This window comes from Oncorhynchus mykiss, chromosome 2 (assembly GCF_013265735.2).
Source record: "Oncorhynchus mykiss isolate Arlee chromosome 2, USDA_OmykA_1.1, whole genome shotgun sequence".
Lineage (NCBI taxonomy): Eukaryota > Metazoa > Chordata > Actinopteri > Salmoniformes > Salmonidae > Oncorhynchus > Oncorhynchus mykiss.
Window position 1 is genome coordinate 3,842,081 of NC_048566.1, and position 20,420 is coordinate 3,862,500.

At 46.2% G+C, this 20,420-nt stretch overlaps 1 protein-coding gene across 8 annotated transcripts in view; it reads right to left on the bottom strand.

Annotated features, from left to right (window-relative positions):
* The window catches only part of LOC110506994 (F-actin-uncapping protein LRRC16A), a 219,535-nt gene that overhangs the window by 137,045 nt on the left and 62,070 nt on the right, over window positions 1-20,420 (bottom strand). For all 8 annotated transcript variants that reach the window (XM_036935377.1, XM_036935386.1, XM_036935393.1 and 5 more), the window contains 3 exons: window positions 18,084-18,134; window positions 4,065-4,124; window positions 2,907-3,028 (listed from right to left, as the gene is read on the bottom strand). In XM_036935377.1, the coding sequence (XP_036791272.1) occupies window positions 2,907-3,028; window positions 4,065-4,124; window positions 18,084-18,134 (233 nt within the window). The remainder of the gene's footprint in view (window positions 1-2,906; window positions 3,029-4,064; window positions 4,125-18,083; window positions 18,135-20,420) is intronic.

Genomic DNA, 20,420 nt, shown 5'->3' on the forward strand with positions numbered 1-20,420 from the left:
TTCGGGCTCTGACTTGGTCACTCAAGGACATTCAGCCACTCCTGCGCTGCCACTCTGCGCTGCAGACATTGTTTTGGTACCTTTCCCTAGATCTGTACCTCGACACAATCCTGTCTCGGAGCTCTAGGACAATTCCTTTGACCTCATGCACTGTCAACTCTGAGACGTTATATGTGTGCCTGTCTTTATAGTAAAAATAAAGAAAAACCCTTGAATGAGTAGGTGTGTCCAAACGTTTGACTGGTACTGTATATATATGAGGCAATTTAGCAATTAGGATTCGTTATCTGTAATCGTTATAATAAATTCGATATTGTGCACTGTTGGCATACAGTATACTGTAGATACATGCAGACATCATTTTCTTTTTCCAGTGCAGGCCTTGTGTTCTAAAAATAGGTTCCTAAAGTGCTTGAAAAAAATATATTATGTGAGTACTCGAACAGTCAATAACAATGTCAAACCCATCCTAACAGAGGGTGAACTTCAGACCTACAGGGGTTCTACACAGCTCCAGAGAATCCACTAGCATCACTGTCCGTGACCATCTGAACTGTCTGTGACGTGTCCATCTCCAACACAACAGAGAAGCTTTGTGTCCCAGTAATAGTCTGGGATTCCTACTTCCTGAGAGACCTCTTACCAATGACCTTTAAAGCCTGATCGCTAACAGCCACGGCTGTTTACATACTGTAGCGATACTGTTTCCTGGACGCCTGAAAAGAGGGTTCTCTTGCTAAAGAGATATTATATCTCAATGAGACAAACTTGGATAAATAAATGTTTTAATAAAGGAGAATATTGTCAGATTTGTATACAGAGCAGAGCATAGGGAGTTAACATGGCTATAGGTCTGGATATAGACACTGGGGAGTTAACATGGCTATAGGTCTGTATATAGACACTGATATACTGGGGAGTTAACATGGCTATAGGTCTGTATATAGACACTGGGGAGTTAACATGGCTATAGGTCTGTATATAGACACTGGGTAGTTAACATGACTATAGGTCTGTATATAAACACTGGGGAGTTAACATGGCTATAGGTCTGTATATAGACACTGGGTAGTTAACATGGCTCTAGGTCTGTATATAGACACTGAGTAGTTAACATGGCTATAGGTCTGTATATAGACACTGATATACTGGGGAGTTAACATGGCTATAGGTCTGTATATAGACACTGGGTAGTTAACATGGCTATAGGTCTGTATATAGACACTGGGTAGTTAACATGACTATAGGTCTGTATATAGACACTGATATACTGGGGAGTTAACATGGCTATAGGTCTGTATATAGACACTGATATACTGGGGAGTTAACATGGCTATAGGTCTGTATATAGACACTGATATACTGTCTATAGTGTAGATGACCCTGACTGTAGTAAATTGCTAGGATGTGCTTGACTGCTGTAAAATGTGAAGACCTCTAGATAGCTGCTGTTCACTTCACGGTCCGTACAACATCACAGATATTAGCAGGTGATGACAGATTATTTACACAGAAGCCATTCAGAGAAGGTCAGAGAGTCTCATCAAGAGTCCATTCTGTCTAGGACTGAACCCTGCCTGACTGAACCCAGATCAGTGTTAGGTGGGAAAGCTCAGTGTAATCAGTGGATGGAATAAGTCACATTAAATTGCATGGAAAGAGAGAAGCAAAGAGACCGAAAGAGACGGCGAGAGAGAGAGAGAGGGCGAGAGAGAGAGAGAGAGAGAGAGAGAGAGGGCGAGAGAGCGAGAGAGAGAGAGAGAGAGGGCGAGAGAGAGAGAGAGGGCGAGAGAGAGAGAGAGAGAGAGAGAGAGAGAGAGAGGGCGAGAGAGGGCGAGAGAGAGAGAGAGACAGAGAGAGAGAGAGAGGGCGAGAGAGAGAGAGAGAGAGAGAGAGGGCGAGAGAGAGAGAGAGAGAGGGCGAGAGAGAGAGAGAGAGAGAGCGAGAGAGAGAGAAGGAGAGAGAGAGAGAGAGAGAGAGAGAGAGAGAGAGAGAGAGAGAGGGGGGGGGAGACAGAGAGAGAGAGCGAGAGGGAGGGGAGAGGGAGAGACGGTGAAAGAGAGAGGGAAGAGAGAGGGAGAGATAGGGGAGAGAGAGAGGAGAGGGGGGAGAGAGGAGAGAGGGAGTAGAGAGGGAGCGAGAGAGGGAGAGAGAGAGAGAGAGAGAGAGAGAGAGAGAGAGAGAGAGAAGGGGAATGAGAGATAGGGAAGAGAGAGAGAGAGAGAGAGGAGAGAGGAGAGAGGGAGAGGAGAGAGGGAGGAGAGAGAGGGAGAGAGAGAGGGAGAGAGAGAGTGAGAGAGAGAGGGAGAGAGATAGGGGAGAGAGGCAGGAGAGAGGGAGAGAGGAGAGAGGGAGGGGAGAGAGGGAGGGAGGGAGGGAGGGAGAGAGAGAGAGAGAGAGAGAGAGAGAGAGAGAGAGAGAGAGAGAGAGAGAGAGAGAGGGAGAGAGAGAGCGAGAGAGAGAGAGAGAGAGGGGGGAGAGACAGAGAGAGAGCGAGAGGGAGGGGAGAGGGAGAGACGGTGAAAGAGAGATAGGGAAGAGAGAGGGAGAGATAGGGAGAGAGAGAGGGAGAGAGGCAGGAGAGAGAGAGGAGAGAGGGGGGAGAGAGAGGGAGAGAGAGAGGGAGAGAGGCAGGAGAGAGGGAGAGAGGCAGGAGAGAGGGAGAGAGATAGGGGAGAGAGGCAGGAGAGAGGGAGAGAGACAAAGAAAGAGAGAGGGAAGGGGAATGGAAAAAGAGAGTGTGAATAGGAAAGAAAGGTCAGTGGAAACTAAAGGTCATTGACTGTGTGTGTGTGTGTGTGTGTGTGTGTGTGTGTGTGTGTGTGTGTGTGTGTGTGTGTGTGTGCGTTCGTGCACGTTCGTTCGTGCGCGGGTATTTGTGCACGAGTGTGCATGTGTGTACTCACAGTGGTGATAGACCAGGACATATCCTCTGTAGACAGATCCCAATGTGAGCCACCACCTCATTCACCTCTTCTGTAGAGGTCAGCTTCAGAGACACAACACCTCTCTCATAGTCCACCGTCAACTATACAAGACAAACATGAACAACAACCCTCAGTAATATCATATAGTAACCCTCAGTAATATCATATAGTAACCCTCAGTAATATCATATAGTAATATCATATAGTAACCCTCAGAAATATCACATAGTAATATCATATAGTAACCCTCAGTAATATCATATAGTAACATCATATAGTAACCCTCAGTAATATCATATAGTAATATCATATAGTAACCCTCAGTAATATAATATAGTAACCCTCAGTAATATCATATAGTAACCCTCAGTAATATAATATAGTAATATCATATAGTAATATCATATAGTAACCCTCAGTAATATAATATAGTAACCCTCAGTAATATAATATAGTAACCCTCAGTAATATCATATAGTAACCCTCAGTAATATCATATAGTAACCCTCAGTAATATTATATTGTAACCCTCAGTAATATCATATAGTAACCCTCAGTAATATAATATAGTAACCCTCAGTAATATCATATAGTAACCCTCAGTAATATCATATAGTAACCCTCAGTAATATCATATAGTAACCCTCAGTAATATCATATAGTAACATCATATAGTAACCCTCAGTAATATCATATAGTAACCCTCAGTAATATCATATAGTAACATCATATAGTAACCCTCAGTAATATAATATAGTAACCCTCAGTAATATCATATAGTAACCCTCAGTAATATTATATAGTAACCCGCAGTAATATAATATAGTAACCCTCAGTAATATCATATAGTAATATCATATAGTAACCCTCAGTATTATCATATAGTAATCCTCAGTAATATCATATAGTAACCCTCAGTAATATCATATAGTAATATCATATAATAACATCATATAGTAACCCTCGGTAATATAATATAGTAGCCTTCAGTAACATATATAATGGTGATTGTCACACACATTACAACCAGTAATAACACTGTTCAGATGGATGATTGACTAACAGATGATTCCTGATCAGATGATGAACCATTAGTTGGAGCGATACATGGTTCAGTCAGAGAGGTGGTTTTCTGACCTGTGTGGGCTTGTTACAGGTGATCCCTTGTATCTCCAGATAATTAAAGTTGTGTTCAATCTGAAAGAGAATAATAAAACACATATATACATATAGAAATCATGATATATAATACAGCTGTCAATCACAGTAGTGTTTCAGACCTGGCTGGTAAATACTACTCTGGATGGATGAAGTACTGTAGGAGGATAATGGATGGATGATACACTGTAGGGGGATAATGGATGGGTGAGATACTGTAGGAGGATAATGGATGGGTGAGATACTGTAGGAGGATAATGGATGGATGAGATACTGTAGGAGGATAATGGATGGGTGAGATACTGTAGGGGGATAATGGATGGGTGAGATACTGTAAGAGGATAATGGATGGATGAGGTACTGTAGGAGGATAATGGATGGATGATAATGGATGGATGATACACTGTATGAGGATACTGGATGGATGAGATACTGTAGGAGGGTAATGGACGGATGAGATACTGTAGGAGGATAATGGATGGGTGAGATACAGTAGGAGGATAATGGATTGATGATAATGGATGGATGATACACTGTATGAGGATACTGGATGGATGAGATACTGTAGGAGGATAATGGACGGATGAGAAACTGTAGGAGGATAATGGATGGGTGAGATACTGTAAGAGGATAATGGATGGATGAGGTACTGTAGGAGGATACTGGATGGATGAAGTACTGTAAGAGGATAGTGGATGGATGAGGTACGGTTGGAGGATAATGGATAGATGATATACTGGAGGAGGATAATGGACGGATGAGGTACTGTAGGAGGACAATGGATGGATGAGATACTGTAGAAGGATAAGGGAGGGATGAGATACTGTAGGAGGACAATGGATGGATGAAACACTGCATGGGGGATAATCGATGGATGAGATACTGTAGAATGATAATGGATGGACGAGATACGGTGGGAGGATAATGGATAAATGATATACTGTTACGGGATAATGGATGATGATGTACTCTAGGACGATAATGGATGGATGAGACATCGAAGGAGGACAATGTATGTATATTGTAAGAGGATAATGGCTGGGCGGGGTATCGTATGTGGATAATGGATGAATGAAATACCGTATGAGGATAATGGATATATGACATGCTGCGTGAAGATAATGGATAAACGGTACTGTAGGAGGATAATGGATGAATGATACACATCACGAAGATAATGGATGAATGGTACTGTATGAGGATAATGGATGGATGAGGTACTGCAGGAGGATAATGAAAGATCAGAATAGTGACTGAGGCTGCACCTCAAATGCCACCCTAGACCCATAGGGCTCTGTTTGAAAGTAGTGCACTACGTAGGGAATAGGGTGCCAATTGGGACACACATTCTAGCTTCGTTCTAAAATGAATGAACAGGGATCTTTTTCCAACCTGCCTCTGTTCAAACACACCCCTCAGTGCTGAGGTCATCATTTAAGAGTATTGCTTCAGAATAGAATCATATCATGAAGCATCTCAGAGTAAAAAATGCTGATCTGGGATCAGTTTTAGATTATAATGAATATGATTTTAATGGACGGTGGTACCTGATCCTGGATCAGCACTCTTAACTCTGAGACCCTTTATGAATATGGGCCTGAATGTAGAGTTCATGAACATCCACTTCTTCTCAGGTCCTTTGAAACAGGAAGTTATCAAACAACACGCCACAATGTCGTCTAGCATTCCATTCCACTAAAGGACTGGAGAGTGAAGCTGGTTCACACCAGATGCACACGTTACAAATGTACACACACACACACACACACACACACCTGCATACCACATACCATACTGTGAATTAATACACACAGACACACATAGACAAACAAACCTCACACAAATCAAATGAAATGGTATTGGGCGCATACACATATTTAGCAGATGTTATTGAGGGTCTTGTGAAACGCATTGTGTTCCTGGCAGTGCAGAAATATCTAATAATACACAACAATACACAACAATACACAACAATACCCAACAATACACAACAATACACAACAATACCCAAATATACACAACAATACACAACAATACACAACAATACCCAAATATACACAACAATACACAACAATACACAACAATACACAACAATACACAACAATACACAACAATACACAACAACACCCCACAATACACAACAATACACAACAATACCCAACAATACACAACAATACACAACAATACACAACAATACCCAACAATACACAACAATACCCAACAATACACAACAATACACAACAATACACAACAATACCCAACAATACACAACAATACCCAACAATACACAACAACACCCAACAATACACAACAATACCCAACAATACACAACAATACACAACAATACCCAACAATACACAACAATACACAACAATACCCAACAATACACAACAATACACAACAATACCGAACAATACACAACAATACACAACAATACCCAACAATACACAACAATACACAACAATACCCAACAATACCCAACAATACACAACAATACACAACAATACCGAACAATACACAACAATACCGAACAATACCCAACAATACACAACAATACCCAACAATACACAACAATACACAACAATACCCAACAATACACAACAATACACACAAATCTGAAAAGTAAAAGAATGGAATTAAGAAACATAGAAATATTGGGACGAGCGAAGAGGGAGTCTGGTGTATAAATCTGAATATGTGATGGGATGAATAGACAAAATGAACAGTATGTGGTTAGAATATGTATATAGTATATATATGTGATGTATAGACATTATGAACAGTATATTGATATAATATATAGTATATCTGTAGAATATGTGATGGGATGAATAGACATAATGAACAGTATGTGGTTAGAATATGTATATAGTATATATATGTGATGTATAGACATTATGAACAGTATATTGATATAATATATAATATATAGTATATCTGTAGAATGTGTGGATAGAATCATATATGTGGAGCAATAGTTGAATAGGATGGCCTTGACTAATAATACAGTATATACATATGAAATGGGTTTAACACACACACACACACACACACACACACACACGCACACACACGCACGCACACAGCCAGGAACCAGGCAGCATGGCCAGACTGATGCAGGCAGGTAGACAGACAGTGCTCCTGAGGCTTGGCAGTAGTTGTGGACAGAGAGAGGAGAGAGGCTGTCTGTCTGACCCTCAGGCTGACTGACACATTTCAACCAGCTGGTCCCTCCTGTGTCGTAGTTACTGTATTCCAGAAGGCCTACCAGCCAGCTGGTTCTTCCTGTTTCATAGTTACTGTATTCCAGAAGGCCTACCAGCCAGCTGGTTCTTCCTGTGTCATAGTTACTGTATTCCAGAAGGCCTACCAGCCAGCAGGTCCCTCCTGTGTCATAGTTACTGTATTCCAGAAGGCCTACCAGCCAGCTGGTTCTTCCTGTGTCATAGTTACTGTATTCCAGAAGGACTACCAGCCAGCTGGTTCCTTCTGTGTCATAGTTACTGTATTCCAGAAGGCCTACCAGCCAGCAGGTCCCTCCTGTGTCATAGTTACTGTATTCCAGAAGGCCTACCAGCCAGCTGGTTCTTCCTGTGTCATAGTTACTGTATTCCAGAAGGACTACCAGCCAGCTGGTTCTTCCTGTGTCATAGTTACTGTATTCCAGAAGGACTACCAGCCAGCTGGTTCCTCCTGTGTCATAGTTACTGTATTCCAGAAGGACTACCAGCCAGCAGGTCCCTCCTGTGTCATAGTTACTGTATTCCAGAAGGACTACCAGCCAGCAGGTCCCTCCTGTGTCATAGTTACTGTATTCCAGAAGGCCTACCAGCCAGCTGGTTCCTCCTGTGTCATAGTTACTGTATTCCAGAAGGCCTACCAGCCAGCTGGTTCCTCCTGTGTCATAGTTACTGTATTCCAGAAGGCCTACCAGCCAGCTGGTTCCTCCTGTGTCATAGTTACTGTATTCCAGAAGGCCTACCAGCCAGCTGGTTCCTCCTGTGTCATAGTTACTGTATTCCAGAAGGCCTACCAGCCAGCAGGTCCCTCCTGTGTCATAGTTACTGTATTCCAGAAGGCCTACCAGCCAGCTGGTTCCTCCTGTGTCATAGTTACTGTATTCCAGAAGGCCTACCAGTCAGCTGGACCCTCCTGTGTTATAGTTACTGTATTCCAGAAGGCCAACCAGCAGAGTCAGTCCCTGTAGCCTACCTGAAAATCCTTATTTTAGCCTTCCTCAAATGTATTTTCGAAGTCTTTATTCAGACTTGCTGAATATCCAAGACAAAAAGGTACACATCTACGATATAAGCTGTGAACTGTGAATGTAAAAAGCATCTATGAATCCCTTGTTCTCAGTCACGTTCACTCCTCTCCCTCACAGAGTCTACAAACACTGACAAACATGTCCACTGAGGTGTATCGAGGCCCGTCCCACTAGAGAATGTCCCACTAGAGAATGTCCCACTAGAGAATGTCCCACTAGAGAATGTCCCACTAGAGAATGTCCCATTAGAGAATGTCCCACTAGAGAATGTCCCACTAGAGAATGTCCCACTAGAGAATGTCCCATTAGAGAATGTCCCACTAGAGAATGTCCCACTAGAGAATGTCCCATTAGAGAATGTCCCACTAGAGAATGTCCCACTAGAGAATGTCCCATTAGAGAATGTCCCACTAGAGAATGTCCCATTAGAGAATGTCCCACTAGAGAATGTCCCATTAGAGAATGTCCCACTAGAGAATGTCCCACTAGAGAATGTCCCATTAGAGAATGTCCCACTAGAGAATGTCCCACTAGAGAATGTCCCACTAGAGAATGTCCCACTAGAGAATGTCCCACTAGCAGTGTTGGATTAGATATAGTGAGGAAGAGGAAATGAGTGAAGAATGAAAGAGATTAGTCCATGTCTGAGCCAGCCAATAGCTGCAGCCTGCTGAGAGGTGCTGTCAGAAAGCAGAGGCGTGACTAATTGTATAATTCAGTCACTCGTTTATTATCCATCTGTCTCTCTGATATCTGTCCTGACAGTATTCTGTTTCTCTGATATCTGTCCTGACAGTAGTCTGTTTCTCTGATATCTGTCCTGACAGTAGTCTGTCTCTCTGATATCTGTCCTGACAGTAGTCTGTCTCTCTGATATCTGTCCTGACAGTATTCTGTCTCTCTGATATCTGTCCTGACAGTAGTCTGTCTCTCTGATATCTGTCCTGACAGTATTCTGTCTCTCTGATATCTGTCCTGACAGTAGTCTGTCTCTCTGATATCTGTCCTGACAGTAGTCTGTCTCTCTGATATCTGTCCTGACAGTAGTCGGTCTCTCTGATATCTGTCCTGACAGTAGTCGGTCTCTCTGATATCTGTCCTGACAGTAGTCGGTCTCTCTGATATCTGTCCTGACAGTAGTCGGTCTCTCTGATATCTGTCCTGACAGTAGTCTGTCTCTCTGATATCTGTCCTGACAGTAGTCTGTCTCTCTGATATCTGTCCTGACAGTAGTCTGTCTCTCTGATATCTGTCCTGACAGTAGTCGGTCTCTCTGATATCTGTCCTGACAGTATTCTGTCTCTCTGATATCTGTCCTGACAGTAGTCTGTCTCTCTGATATCTGTCCTGACAGTATAACTCCAGTTAGAGGTAGATCTGAGATAATGGATAACGCCAGTTAGAGGTAGATCTGAGATAATGGATAACTCCAGTTAGAGTTAGATCTGAGATAATGGGATAACTCCGGTTAGAGGTAGATCTGAGATAATGGGATAACTCCGGTTAGAGTTAGATCTGAGATAATGGATAACTCCAGTTAGAGGTAGATCTGAGATAATGGATAACTCCAGTTAGAGGTAGATCTGAGATAATGGATAATGCCAGTTAGAGGTAGATCTGAGATAATGGATAACTCCAGTTAGAGGTAGATCTGAGATAATGGGATAACTCCGGTTAGAGGTAGATCTGAGATAATGGGATAACTCCAGTTAGAGATAGATCTGAGATCATGGATAACTCCAGTTAGAGGTAGATCTGAGATAATGGATAACTCCAGTTAGAGGTAGATCTGAGATAATGGGATAACTCCAGTTAGAGTTAGATCTGAGATAATGGATAACTCCAGTTAGAGGTAGATCTGAGATAATGGTTAACTCCAGTTAGAGGTAGATCTGAGATAATGGATAATGCCAGTTAGAGGTAGATCTGAGATAATGGATAACTCCAGTTAGAGGTAGATCTGAGATAATGGGATAACTCCGGTTAGAGGTAGATCTGAGATAATGGGATAACTCCAGTTAGAGATAGATCTGAGATAATGGATAACTCCAGTTAGAGGTAGATCTGAGATAATGGATAACTCCAGTTAGAGGTAGATCTGAGATAATGGGATAACTCCAGTTAGAGTTAGATCTGAGATAATGGATAACTCCAGTTAGAGGTAGATCTGAGATAATGGTTAACTCCTGTTAGAGGTAGATCTGAGATAATGGATAACTCCAGTTAGAGATAGATCTGAGATAATGGGATAACTCCAGTTAAGACTGCATGCTCAGCCCAGCAGAGATTACAGAGATGATGCAAGACCTGCTGCCAAACTGCAACCTTAACTGCATATCATCACGTCAAATACACAAAGTCAATCAGTGTCGTGTTGACAGTAATGATGCATCTGAATGGTGCAGGGCTGTAGTAAAACCCTGCCATGACCACTGTTAAAGTTACACCCTCAGGGTGGGTTGGATGATAGACTTCACATACAGAGCGTGTGTGTGTGTGTGCGTGCGTGCGTGTGTGCTTGTGTGTGCAGGCATGCATGTGCGTGTGTGCGTGTCTGAGTGCGTGCGTGCGGGTGGGTGTGTGGTTTTGTGTGTGTGTGTGCGTGCGTGCGTGTGTGTGCATATGTGCTTGTGTGTGTGTGTGTGTGTGTGCGTGCGTGTGTGTGCATATGTGCTTGTGTGTGTGTGTGTGTGTGTGCGTGCGTGCGTGCATGTGTGTGTAGACAGAGCTCAGAGCTCAGGGATTAAACCAAGGACACAGCACCAGACCTAACATAACCTTACCTAAACACACAGGCCTGGCTGCTGCTGCAGGCTGTTGTCCACAGAGACACACTGGTTCTAAACCAACATCAACTGAGTCTTACGGGAGAGGAAAACTAAGTAGAAAGAGAGAAGGAAAATAACAGAGGTAGAGGGAAAATACAGAGAGAGAGGAGAGGAGAGGAGAGGAGAGGAGAGGAGAGGAGAGGAGAGGAGAGAGACTTACTCCTACAATCCCTCCCAGCTCTCCTCTATCTAACGGGAAGCCCCAGAAGGTGGAAACCAGATCCGACTGATCAGAGGAAACCAGACCAGACTGATCAGAGGAAACCAGACCAGACTGTTCAGAGGAAACCAGACCAGACTGTTCAGAGGAAACCAGACCAGACTGTTCAGAGGAAACCAGACCAGACTGTTCAGAGGAAACCAGACCAGACTGTTCAGAGGAAACCAGACCAGACTGATCAGAGGAAACCAGACCAGACTGATCAGAGGAAACCAGACCAGACTGTTCAGAGGAAACCAGACCAGACTGATCAGAGGAAACCAGACCAGACTGTTCAGAGAACACCAGACCAGACTGATCAGAGGAAACCAGACCAGACTGTTCAGAGAACACCAGACCAGACTGATCAGAGGAAACCAGACCAGACTTATCAGAGGAAACCAGACCAGACTGTTCAGAGGAAACCAGACCAGACTGATCAGAGGAAACCAGACCAGACTGATCAGAGGAAACCAGACCAGACTGATCAGAGGAAACCAGACCAGACTGTTCAGAGGAGACAAGACCAGACTGTTCAGAGGAAACCAGACCAGACTGTTCAGAGGAGACAAGACCAGACTGTTCAGAGGAAACCAGACCAGACTGATCAGAGGAAACCAGACCAGACTGATCAGAGGAAACCAGACCAGACTGTTCAGAGGAAACCAGACCAGACTGTTCAGAGGAAACCAGACCAGACTGATCAGAGGAAACCAGACCAGACTGTTCAGAGGAAACTAGACAGGACGAGGGTGATAGAAAGCCAGACGATGGGTCAGATCAATTCCACCATTTTCATAAACAGGCTGAAGCCTGCCTGGAGCGCAGCACGCTATCAAAACAACCACAGCCTGAGAGGCCCCAGCAGAGATACCTCTGATGGAGAGAGAGAGAGAGAGGCTAGGAGGGGAGTAAGAGAGAGAGAGGGTAGGAGGGGAGAAAGAGAGAGAGATAGAGGGTAGGAGGGGAGAAAGGGAGAGAGAGGGTAGGAGGGGAGAAAGAGAAAGAGAAAGAAAGAGAGAGGGTAGGAGGGGAGAAAGAGAGAGAAAGAGAGAGGGTAGGAGGGGAGAAAGTGAGAGAAAGAGAGAGAGAGGGTAGGAGGGGAGAAAGAGAGAGAGAGAGGGTAGGAGGGGAGAAAGATAGAGCGAGGGTAGGGGGGAGAAAGAGAGAGGGTAGGGGGAGAAAGAGAAGGAAAGAAAGAGGGTAGGAGGGGAGAAAGTGAGAGAAAGAGAGAGAGAGGGTAGGAGGGGAGAAAGAGAGAGAGAGAGGGTAGGAGGGGAGAAAGATAGAGCGAGGGTAGGGGGGAGAAAGAGAGAGGGTAGGAGGGGAGAAAGAGAGAGAAAGAGAGAGGGCAGGAGGGGAGAAAGTGAGAGAAAGAGAGAGAGGGTAGGAGGGGAGAAAGAGAGAGAGAGAGGGTAGGAGGGGAGAAAGATAGAGCGAGGGTAGGGGGAGAAAGAGAGAGGGTAGGGGGGAGAAAGAGAAGGAAAGAAAGAGGGTAGGAGGGGAGAAAGAGAGAGGGTAGGAAGGGAGAAAGAGAGAAAGAGGGTAGGAGAGGAGAAAGAGAGAAAGAGGATAGGAGTGTAGAAAGAGAGAGAGTCCCCTGAACTCTTACAGAGAGAGGGTAGGAGGGGAGGAACAGATTTTACGCTGGCCTGAGAGACGGCTACTAATCTATAGCTGAAGAATCTCCTCTCCTACTGCTAAAATGCATCCTCTGCAGGCCGTGAAAGTCAGACAGACTGATAAGAGTATCCTGTACATTTCTCTGTCCAGGCCATGATAGACAGACTGATAAGAGTATCCTGTACATTCCTCTGTCCAGGCCGTGATAGTCAGACACACTGATGAGAGGATCCAGGACATCCTCAGTCTGGATTCAATGAACATCGTTCTGTGGACTAACTTCAGAACTTCTGGCTGTAGTTCCTGTATTTATTGAAGGATAACAAAGTAATGAGGATTCAATGTAAGAATCTGTTCAGTGGACAATCGACAACTCCAGGGTGGGTTGGTAAATACACTGCTGTCTTATCACCCAGTGACCTGGGATCCAGTGGAGGTGATCCTCTAAGGTCCAGTAGAGGTGATCCTCTAGGCTCCAGTGGAGGTGATCCACTAGGTGATCCTCTAGGGCCCAGTGGAGGTGATCCTCTAGGGTCCAGTGGAGGGGATCCTCTAGGGCCCAGTGGAGGTGATCCTCTAGGATCCAGTGGAGGTGATCCTCTAGGGTCCAGTGGAGGTGATCCTCTAGGGTCCAGTGGAGGTGATCCTCTAGGGCCCAGTGGAGGTGATCCTCTAGGGCCCAGTGGAGGTGATCCTCTAGGGCCCAGTGGAGGTGATCCTCTAGGGTCCAGTGGAGGTGATCCTCTAGGGTCCAGTGGAGGTGATCCTCTAGGATCCAGTGGAGGTGATCCTCTAGGGTCCAGTGGAGGTGATCCTCTAGGGTCCAGTGGAGGTGATCCTCTAGGATCCAGTGGAGGTGATCCTCTAGGGTCCAGTGGAGGTGATCCTCTAGGGTCCAGTGGAGGTGATCCTCTAGGGTCCAGTAGAGGTGATCCTCTAGGCTCCAGTGGAGGTGATCCACTAGGTGATCCTCTAGGGTCCAGTGGAGGTGATCCTCTAGGGTCCAGTGGAGGTGATCCTCTAGGGTCCAGTGGAGGTGATCCTCTAGGACCCAGAGGAGGTGATCCTCTAGGATCCAGTGGAGGTGATCCTCTAGGGTCCAGTGGAGGTGATCCTCTAGGGTCCAGTGGAGGTGATCCTCTAGGGTCCAGTGGAGGTGATCCTCTAGGGCCCAGAGGAGGTGATCCTCTAGGGTCCAGTGGAGGTGATCCTCTAGGGCCCAGAGGAGGTGATCCTCTAGGGTCCAGTGGAGGTGATCCTCTAGGACCCAGTGGAGGTGATCCTCTAGGGTCCAGTGGAGGTGATCCTCTAGGATCCAGTGGAGGTGATCCTCTAGGATCCAGTGGAGGTGATCCTCTAGGGCCCAGAGGAGGTGATCCTCTAGGGCCCAGAGGAGGTGATCCTCTAGGATCCAGTGGAGGTGATCCTCTAGGACCCAGTGGAGGATATCCTCTAGGGTCCAGTGGAGGTGATCCTCTAGGGCCCAGTGGAGGTGATCCTCTAGGACCCAGTGGAGGTGATCCTCTAGGACCCAGTGGAGGTGATCCTCTAGGTGATCCTCTAGGGTCCAGTGGAGGTGATCCTCTAGGATCCAGTGGAGGTGATCCTCTAGGGTCCAGTGGAGGTGATCCTCTAGGGCCCAGTGGAGGTGATCCTCTAGGGTCCCGTGGAGGTGATCCTCTAGGGTCCAGTGGAGGTGGTCCTCTAGGGTCCCGTGGAGGTGGTCCTCTAGGGTCCAGTGGAGGTGATCCTCTAGGATCCAGTGGAGGTGATCCTCTAGGGTCCAGTGGAGGTGGTCCTCTAGGGTCCAGTGGAGATGATCCTCTAGGATCCAGTTGAGGTGATCCCTGAGAGTAATCCGTCTCAGCGCCACTGCTTAGGACCACAGGTAGGGGTTCCAGAGATCATCAGGGGTCACTATGACCACATGTAGGGGTTCCAGAGATCATCAGGGGTCACTAAGACCACATGTAGGGGTTCCAGAGATCATCAGGGGTCACTAGGACCACAGGTAGGGGTTCCAGAGATCATCAGGGGTCACTAAGACCACATGTAGGGGTTCCAGAGATCATCAGGGGTCACTAGGACCACATGTAGGGGTTCCAGAGATCATCAGGGGTCACTAAGACCACATGTAGGGGTTCCAGAGATCATTAGGGGTCACTAAGACCACATGTAGGGGTTCCAGAGATCATCAGGGGTCACTAGGACCACATGTAGGGGTTCCAGAGATCATCAGGGGTGAACTAAGACCACATGTAGGGGTTCCAGAGATCATCAGGGGTCACTAGGACCACATGTAGGGGTTCCAGAGATCATTAGGGGTCACTAAGACCACATGTAGGGGTTCCAGAGATCATCAGGGGTCACTAGGACCACATGTAGGGGTTCCAGAGATCATCAGGGGTCACTATGACCAAATGTAGGGGTTCCAGAGATCATCAGGGGTCACTAAGACCACATGTAGGGGTTCCAGAGATCATCAGGGGTCACTAGGACCAAATGTAGGGGTTCCAGAGATCATCAGGGGTCACTAAGACCACATGTAGGGGTTCCAGAGATCATCAGGGGTCACTAGGACCAAATGTAGGGGTTCCAGAGATCATCAGGGGTCACTAAGACCACATGTAGGGGTTCCAGATATAATCAGGGGTCACTAGGGGTAAGCAGGCTTTCCTCGGGGTCAAGTTCCATTGACATCTCTAATCTACTAACAACGCCAGGGGGAGAGAGGAGAGGAGAGGAGAGGAGAGGAGAGGAGAGGAGAGGAGAGGAGAGTAACACTAACAGTCTACAGGGAAAATGTTGGTGTTTCAGAACAGGGGACACTGTAAGCCGATATAGACACACAGCTGACAGACCGTCTGATAACTGTGGTACATCTGTACTGTATTACTGTGTTGCACTGTGATGTGGCCAAATAAAAACAAGGGTCAGTGAACTGTGACTAAGGGCCAGTGGACTGTGAATAAGGGCCAGTGGACTGTGACTAAGGGCCAGTGGACTGTGACTAAGGGCCAGTGGACTGTGACCAAGGGCCAGTGGACTGTGACCAAGGGCCAGTGGACTGTGACTAAGGGCCAGTGGACTGTGACTAAGGGCCAGTGGACTGTGACTAAGGGCCAGTGGACTGTGACCAAGGGCCAGTGGACTTTGACCAAGGGCCAGTGGACTGTGACTAAGGGCCAGTGGACTGTGACCAAGGGCCAGTGGACTGTGACCAAGGGCCAGTGGACTGTGACCAAGGGCCAGTGGACTGTGACTAAGGGCCAGTGGACTGTGACTAAGGGCCAGTGGACTGTGACTAAGGGCCAGTGGACTCCACCATCAGAACTTCCACCATCAGAACCACCACCATCAGAACCACCACCATCAGAACCTCCACCATCAGAACCACCACCATCAGAACCACCACCATCAGAACCACCAAACACTCAAATCAACTTGAAAAAGTATTTAAAAAATATTGAAATTGGAAGCTGTTCTTGTACAGCCTGTGTGCCAGCCAGAGTAGTTACCTAGGTAACCTAGAAGAGACAGGTCTATGAGCTGTAGCTGTCTGGCCAGAGTAGTTTCCTAGTTGACCTAGAAGAGACAGGTCTATGAGCTGTAGCTGGCTGGCCAGAGTAGTTACCTAGGTTACCTAGAAGAGACAGGCCTATGAGCTGTAGCTGGCTGGCCAGAGTAGTTTCCTAGGTTACCTATGAGCTATAGCTGGCTGGCCAGAGTAGTTTCCTAGTTGACCTAGAAGAGACAGGTCTATGAGCTGTAGCTGGCTGGCCAGAGTAGTTACCTAGGTTACCTAGAAGAGACAGGCCTATGAGCTGTAGCTGGCTGGCCAGAGTAGTTACCTAGGTTACCTAGAAGAGACATGCCTATGAGCTGTAGCTGGCTGGCCAGAGTAGTTTCCTAGGTTACCTATGAGCTATAGCTGGCTGGCCAGAGTAGTTTCCTAGTTGACCTAGAAGAGACAGGCCTATGAGCTGTAGCTGGCTGGCCAGAGCAGTTACCTAGGTAACCTAGAAGAGACAGGCCTATGAGCTGTAGCTGGCTGGCCAGAGTAGTATCCTAGGTTACCTAGAAGAGACAGGCCTATGAGCTGTAGCTGGCTGGCCAGAGTAGTTTCCTAGTTGACCTAGAAGAGACAGGCCTATGAGCTGTAGCTGGCTGGCCAGAGTAGTTACCTAGGTTACATAGAAGAGACAGGCCTATGAGCTGTAGCTGGCTGGCCAGAGTAGTTACCTAGGTTACCTAGAAGAGACAGGCCTATGAGCTGTAGCTGGCTGGCCAGAGTAGTTTCCTAGGTTACCTATGAGCTGTAGCTGGCTGACCAGAGTAGTTACCTAGGTTACCTAGAAGAGACAGGCCTATGAGCTGTAGCTGGCTGGCCAGAGTAGTTTCCTAGGTTACCTAGAAGAGACAGGCCTATGAGCTGTAGCTGGCTGGCCAGAGTAGTTACCTAGGTTACCTAGAAGAGACAGGCCTATGAGCTGTAGCTGGCTGGCCAGAGTAGTATCCTAGGTTACCTAGAAGAGACAGGCCTATGAGCTGTAGCTGGCTGGCCAGAGTAGTTTCCTAGTTGACCTAGAAGAGACAGACCTATGAGCTGTAGCTGGCTGGCCAGAGTAGTTTCCTAGGTTACCTAGAAGAGACAGGCCTATGAGCTGTAGCTGGCTGGCCAGAGTAGTTACCTAGGTTACCTAGAAGAGACAGGCCTATGAGCTGTAGCTGGCTGGCCAGAGTAGTATCCTAGGTTACCTAGAAGAGACAGGCCTATGAGCTGTAGCTGGCTGGCCAGAGTAGTTTCCTAGTTGACCTAGAAGAGACAGACCTATGAGCTGTAGCTGGCTGGCCAGAGTAGTTTCCTAGGTTACCTAGAAGAGACAGGCCTATGAGCTGTAGCTGGCTGGCCAGAGTAGTTACCTAGGTTACCTAGAAGAGACAGACCTATGAGCTGTAGCTGGCTGGCCAGAGAAGTTTCCTAGAAGAGACAGGCCTATGAGCTGTAGCTGGCTGGCCAGAGTAGTTTCCTAGGTTACCTAGAAGAGACAGACCTATGAGCTGTAGCTGGCTGTTCTTACCTTGCTAGGGATGCGTGCAGTCAGAAGGAAGGCCCGGTGAGATGAGAGAGCCTGAGGAAAACAGAGAAAATAAACAAATAAGTTGATCATCACACAGCAACTACAAGGCAGCTGTAGAACATCACACAGCAACTACAAGGCAGCTGTAGAACATCACACAGCAACTACAAGGCAGCTGTAGAACATCGCACAGCAACTACAAGGCAGCTGTAGAACATCACACAGCAACTACAAGGCAGCAGTAGAACATCACACAGCAACTACAAGGCAGCTGTAGAACATCACACAGCAACTACAAAGGCAGCTGTAGATCATCACACAGCAACTACAAGGCAGCTGTAGAACACCACACAGCAACTACAAGGCAGCTGTAGAACATCACACAGCAACTACAAGGCAGCTGTAGAACATCACACAGCAACTACAAGGCAGCAGCAGAACATCACACAGCAACTACAAGGCAGCTGTAGAACATCAAACAGCAACTACAAGGCAGCTGTAGAACATCACACAGCAACTCCAAGGCAGCTGTAGAACATCACACGGCAACTACAAGGCAGCTGTAGAACATCACACAGCAACTACAAGGCAGCTGTAGAACATCACACATCAACTACAAGGCAGCTGTAGAACATCACACAGTAACAACAAGGCAGCTGTAGATCATCACACATCAACTACAAGGCAGCTGTAGAACATCACACAGTAACAACAAGGCAGCTGTAGAACATCACACAGTAACAACAAGGCAGCTGTAGATCATCACACATCAACTACAAGGCAGCTGTAGAACATCACACAGTAACAACAAGGCAGCTGTAGAACATCACACAGCAACTACAAGGCAGCTGTAGAACATCACACAGTAACAACAAGGCAGCTGTAGAACATCACACAGCAACTACAAGGCAGCTGTAGAACATCACACAGCAACTACAAGGCAGCAGCAGAACATCACACAGCAACTACAAGGCAGCTGTAGAACATCACACATCAACTACAAGGCAGCTGTAGAACATCACACAGCAACTACATGGCAGCTGTAGAACATCACACATCAACTACAAGGCAGCAACAAGTACCAAAAGGTGATCATGATGAAAATACCTTTCTGAACACGTGTGACAGGTTGAGAAGAAAAACACTAACAGACAAGCACATTCCTGACTTGACATTCAGCTGAGTTTGTCTGATAGAACAGAACAGAAACAGGGAAGAAAGGGGGGAAACCCCCAGGGAGGAAAAGGAGGAAGATATGGGGGAACACACCAGTCACCAGCGGAGTCAGAAGGAAAAGTTTCCCACTGTGTCATGTTTAAAAACAAGGCCTGGGCAAGATGGCCTCCTTCCAGCAGAAGAGGACAGTGACGGATATTTGTTTTGGCTGAGGGACATTTAGAGTGACCCCACAGGGCCTGAGAACAGGGGAAAGAGAATGGGGGAAGAGAGAGAATGAGAGAGCCAAAGTGAGAGAAGAGAGAGACAGATAGAGGAATGGACTCATCTTGCTGGGTCTCCTCTCCCCCTGACCTGACTAGATTCAGAGAGACAACCTCTGTGTGCTGTGGCCTCACCTCATCGCTCTCTCTCGCTCTCTCTCTCTCCTCTCTTTCTCTCTCTCTCTTTTAAAGAGCACCAATTACTCATGGTTTTGTGTACAATTCTTTAAAAATAGGAAAAATACCAGATTATTCTCTAACTCTCAGGAAGAATCCTTACAAACAAATCTATGTTTCTAAACCAAACCAGGCCATTACAACACATCACCATGTGTTCCAAATGGAACCCTATTCCCTATATGGTGGACTACTGTGTTCCAAATGGAACCCTATTCCCTATTATAGTGGACTACTGTGTTGAAATGGAACCCTATTCCCTATATAGTGGACTACTGTGTTCCAAATGGAACCCTATTCCCTGTATAGTGGACTACTGTGTTCCAAATGGAACCCTATTCCCTATATAGTGGACTACTGTGTTGAAATGGAACCCTATTCCCTGTATAGTGGACTACTGTGTTGAAATGGAACCCTATTCCCTATATAGTGGACTACTGTGTTCCAAATGGAACCCTATTCCCTGTATAGTGGACTACTGTGTTGAAATGGAACCCTATTCCCTATATAGTGGACTACTGCGTTGAAATGGAACCCTATTCCCTATATAGTGGACTACTGTGTTCCAAATGGAACCCTATTCCCTATATAGTGGACTACTGTGTTGAAATGGAACCCTATTCCCTGTATAGTGGACTACTGTGTTCCAAATGGAACCCTATTCCCTGTATAGTGGACTACTGTGTTCCAAATGGAACCCTATTCCCTATATAGTGGACTA